Raw genomic sequence first — 4,102 nt, 5'->3', positions numbered from 1 at the left:
CCAAGTCGATCAAGACACGACGCCCACTCCTCTATTTCAAATAGCTCTCTCACATGTATAGAGGCTTTACTTCCGTGCCCGCGAGGCGTGACTCCCATCGCTAACTCGACACTACCGATGGGTCCTCGCCGTGCTTGATACTAAATTTCTTCTCTCCCTTTTTCAATATGTTTTATTCTTATTCATTTCTTTTTCTTGATAGACCCACATGTCATCTTCTTTTCTGTCTTGATATCCGTGTAGTACCTGTTACTTCTTCAAGTAACCCCTACTTAGTTATGGTGTTCTTCTCTCTTCCATATTGGCTACTATTTTCTTGGTACCTGTGTAGTATCCTTTGTTGAAGATGCCCTTAGCAGCCATGGCTTGGCCACTAGCTTGCCTCCACTCAATCCCTCATATTCAATTCCCTCTCCTGCATTATGGGTGAAACCGGATCGGATAATATCCGGCCGAATCCGGGTCGGATATGGGAGATGAATTTTCTTATCCGGTGGATACCAGATAATTTAGTCAGAATCGGAATAGGATAAGGTATCGGTTTTATCCGCAGATAACGGATTATTAACCTGATTATCCGGCGTATCAAATTCGGATTATCTGTTTTTCATTATTTAGCCCATTAAAAAAACCAAAGCCCAGCTTTTCTTTCTAGGTTATATTGCGGACTCGTACTCATATCTAGTACAGGATTCAATCCTCATATCTCCTCATTCTCTGGTCTGGAATAATATATCATCAGTAATAACGAAACTTTACTCTATGTACGGGTGCTAGTTGATTTCTTTGATGTTGAGACTCCTGTAACGGCCAGATTGTTTCTAATATATGAGCCTGTGTTGCTGTAGCACGTGAAAACCTTTATGTGTTTTTAGCTAGTGAAATACTCCCTCCATTTCATAATTCTTGTCTCAAATTTGCCCTAAAATGAATAACTATTCATAAAAAACGTCTAGATACATGTAATATTTCGACAAGAATTATGCAACGGAGGTAGTACTAGTGTACTAGTACTACTCCCTTAATCCCATATGTCATTTGGTAAGATGTGGTTGTCGTTGGCTTATGATGTGGTTGTCGTCGGCTTAGCGGTTAAGAAGAGGTGTTTATTTATCTTGCATTAACCGTTCATCTTTGTCCGCATCCGGTCCGGCACCGTTCCGTTACCATACCACGTCCGTTTCCGCTATTTTCCGTGATATTCCGTATTTGTTTCTGTATCCATTCTGTGTCCGCACCACTTTCGATTCCGAAAAAAATATGAAATAAGATACGGTATGACAATTATCTGTCCAAATCCGATCCGGTTTCACCCCTCTCCTGCATGCACCCAACACGCTATACAACAATACAACAGGTGATCCTGCCTCACCCACTGCGCCACCGTCATCGAAGGCCGTCACCATGGTTCGTGGTAGGACTACAAGGACAACATCTTCTCCTTTGAGATGATGTGGTTAGTGTACTGTATATGTCGCTAGGATGTCAAGACCTAGGTAGAGTTAGGGTGGAGGGTATTATTTCTAGAGAGCTTTGATTAAAGTGATGCAAAATGATGGCATTAATTGGAACTGGCGAGAAACACCACTTGAAATTGTGGGTGCATGACTTCACCTATCAGAATTCAAAATCTAGTTTTATGCTAACAATTATGCTGTAGGGGTCTTTCTTACAGTCTTTTCATTAAAAAAAATCGGAATTGGGTAGATACTCCGAACTGGATTCATGATCCAACGGACGCCATGCATTTGCTAGAACGGGGGAGGGCCGGAGGGATGCGAGCGTTCGGCATAGAAAATGGTTCGAGCTTAACGGCACGGTCGGAACAAGACCAAGCCACGTCTTTGCTCACGTGGCACGAGTTGTATTCCGTAAAGGAGGCCCCACAAGGCAGAAAGAGTGTCAAAATGCCAGATGCTGCTGTCAATTATTTGCAACCATGTGATCAAATACTGTGGTTTTGCATAATTTACTGGTATTGGTTTTTCTTGTTTCGTTTGGCATATTATAGTCTTGCAGCCGTTGCTGACTTGTAAAGGATCGCTCTGTGTGTTCGTACAGCTTTTGCAAGACACGGCACATGGACATACAGTGCGTTTATTATTCATGTGTTCCCTTGCAAAACAATCATCGTTCATCTGAAACTATAACCATCATCATATGGTACAAAAAAAGAATGCAACCAAATAATCAACGAAGCAAATGCCGATGCCAATAGGTGGTGCGGTGCCGCCCGTGATGTACGTGTCGCCGGCCGCGACAATGCATGCATGCACGCACGAGCTAGCTAGCCCCCTTCTCCTCAACTTGACAGCGCCACTCCACCTAATTATTTCGTCACAACCCTTGCCTTCACACGCACTCCACCGTCTCGCGCCAGCCACACCAGAGAAAAAAGCCACGCATCTCGCAAAATGTTCCATCTTAATTACTAGCTGGCGATGTCAAGCGACCCGACGTCCCGACCATGAATCTCGATGCCATCGGTGTGTCCGTCCTTTAGTTGGGTTTCCTGCAGTTGGCCCGGATCTCGCCGTTGGCTCCCGTGAGCGGGCTGATGTTGCCCATCTTGATCATGGCGTTGACGAAGTCGCCCGCGAAGGCGCCCCCGTCGCGCGCGTACCGCTGCACGATGGAGTCGACGGGCCCGCCGTTGAAGAGCTCCTGGTCGGAGTGGAGCAGGCCGAAGCGGCCCTGCAGGTTGCGGAAGTAGCCGTTGTCGAACTTGACGGAGCTGAAGGCGTCCAGCGGGGCCAGGTTGCCGTCGCCGTTGGGCCCCTGGGCCGGGCACACCTGCCGCCGCCGCTGCGCGAACCCGGCCAGGATGTTGCTGTCGTTGTACACGCGGGAACGGAAGCTCGCGCACCGGGCCGCGCCGATCGTGTGCCCGCCCGACAGCGCCACCAGGTCCTGGCTGTCGAGCCCCTTGGACGCGAACGACGAGATGAGCGTGCCGATTGCCGATGACGGCGAGGGTAGGTTGGCGTTCGCGGCCTGCTGCGTCGTCGTCCGCGCGTCGCGCCGGCCCAGCGGCACCGCCCAAGTCGGCCCACCTAGCTGCATTATTACAACGTCGTCATCGTTGTCATGTGAACAAATTGATAGACACAGCCAGCAGCGGTGCCATTCTCATGAGAATGAGATCCACCAGAGAAAGTGCAGGCGGTTGCGGAAAGAAACCCGGCCCACGTGTCAGAGAACGTGTGCGGACTAATTTGTCGCGCGTGCATGCGCGGTTGTTAGAAATGGAGCAAACCTTTTTTTTTTCGGACAGCGAGTTCGTTGTACTGGGTGTCGGCAGGATGACGTACGGTAAATCCATATGTATTTTGACTGGTGGGGGCAATGATGCACGGTAATAAGTTCGCGCTCGCGCTGACACTCACCAGGTTGACGCCGTCGCGGGCGGCGACGGCGAGGATGTCGGCGCAGGAGACGGTGCCGGGGCAGGCTGCCTCGACCCGGGACTTGATGGCGTCGATCACCTCGTAGCCGCGCAGCGAGTTGGCGTTCGGCCCGGCGTTCTTCTCCCCCGTCAGCGTCGACGAGTCGTCCAGCAGCACCGACGCGTCGCAGCCCTGCCAAAATCGATGGATGCCCCCAGGCCATTCCAATGAGTACAGACTACAGAGCAGAGTAGCAAGGAAGAGTTTTTGATCGAGGGAGCAGAGAGTATGTATGTGCGTACGTTGACGAAGCAGTCGTGGAAGAAGAGGCGGAGTATGGAGGCGCCCATCCGGGGCTCGCTCTGGACAGCGGAAACCATCCCCGACCGCACGATGGACTCCAGGCTCGTGCAGCTGGCGCCGTAGAACGACGGCGAGAGCTGAGCCACGGCGGCGGGGACGAGCAGCGAGGCCGTGGCCAGCGCTACTGCGGCCACCAACACTCTCCTCATCGCTGCCATTGCAAGCTCTTACTGGCTAATGGCAGTATAGCGAGAGCTCCGGCCAGGCCCCTGCCTCTTCCTGGTCGACGACTAAAGTGGTAGTGAGCTCTAACTCTAAGCTGATGACCACCTCTCTGCCCGTGCACTATATAGTGCCCACTCTAGTCTCCCGGTTGTTGCCTGGAGACCGGAGGGAGAGATATTAATTGAACT

The 4,102-nt window shown here is 51.0% G+C and overlaps 1 protein-coding gene across 1 annotated transcript; it reads right to left on the bottom strand.

The window, feature by feature from the left end:
* Positions 1–2,081: 2,081 nt before the first annotated feature.
* On the bottom strand, positions 2,082–4,102 carry LOC100837890 (peroxidase P7). The gene is made up of 3 exons (XM_003571859.4): positions 3,689–4,102; positions 3,387–3,578; positions 2,082–3,057 (listed from the first exon to the last, which is right to left on the bottom strand). Exons 1-3 carry the CDS (start codon positions 3,905–3,907, stop codon positions 2,500–2,502), a joined length of 969 nt encoding a protein of 322 aa, XP_003571907.1. The 5' UTR covers positions 3,908–4,102; the 3' UTR covers positions 2,082–2,499.

This window comes from Brachypodium distachyon, chromosome 3, assembly GCF_000005505.3.
Source record: "Brachypodium distachyon strain Bd21 chromosome 3, Brachypodium_distachyon_v3.0, whole genome shotgun sequence".
Taxonomy (NCBI): Eukaryota; Viridiplantae; Streptophyta; class Magnoliopsida; order Poales; family Poaceae; genus Brachypodium; species Brachypodium distachyon.
The sequence above is the reverse complement of the archived record's forward strand: the minus strand, read 5'-3'. Positions and strand labels throughout refer to the sequence as shown.

What these genes read in the sequence shown, in the direction of transcription:
- LOC100837890 (XM_003571859.4), bottom strand. Translation starts at nt 3,907, where the DNA reads ATGGCAGCGATGAGGAGAGTGTTGGTGGCCGCAGTAGCGCTGGCCACG. An exon ending in TCCACGACTGCTTCGTCAAC is followed by an intron (nt 3,579 to 3,688) that starts GTACGCACATAC and finishes CGATTTTGGCAG; the next exon opens with GGCTGCGACGCGTCGGTGCT. An exon ending in CCCGCGACGGCGTCAACCTG is followed by an intron (nt 3,058 to 3,386) that starts GTGAGTGTCAGC and finishes GTAATAATGCAG; the next exon opens with CTAGGTGGGCCGACTTGGGC.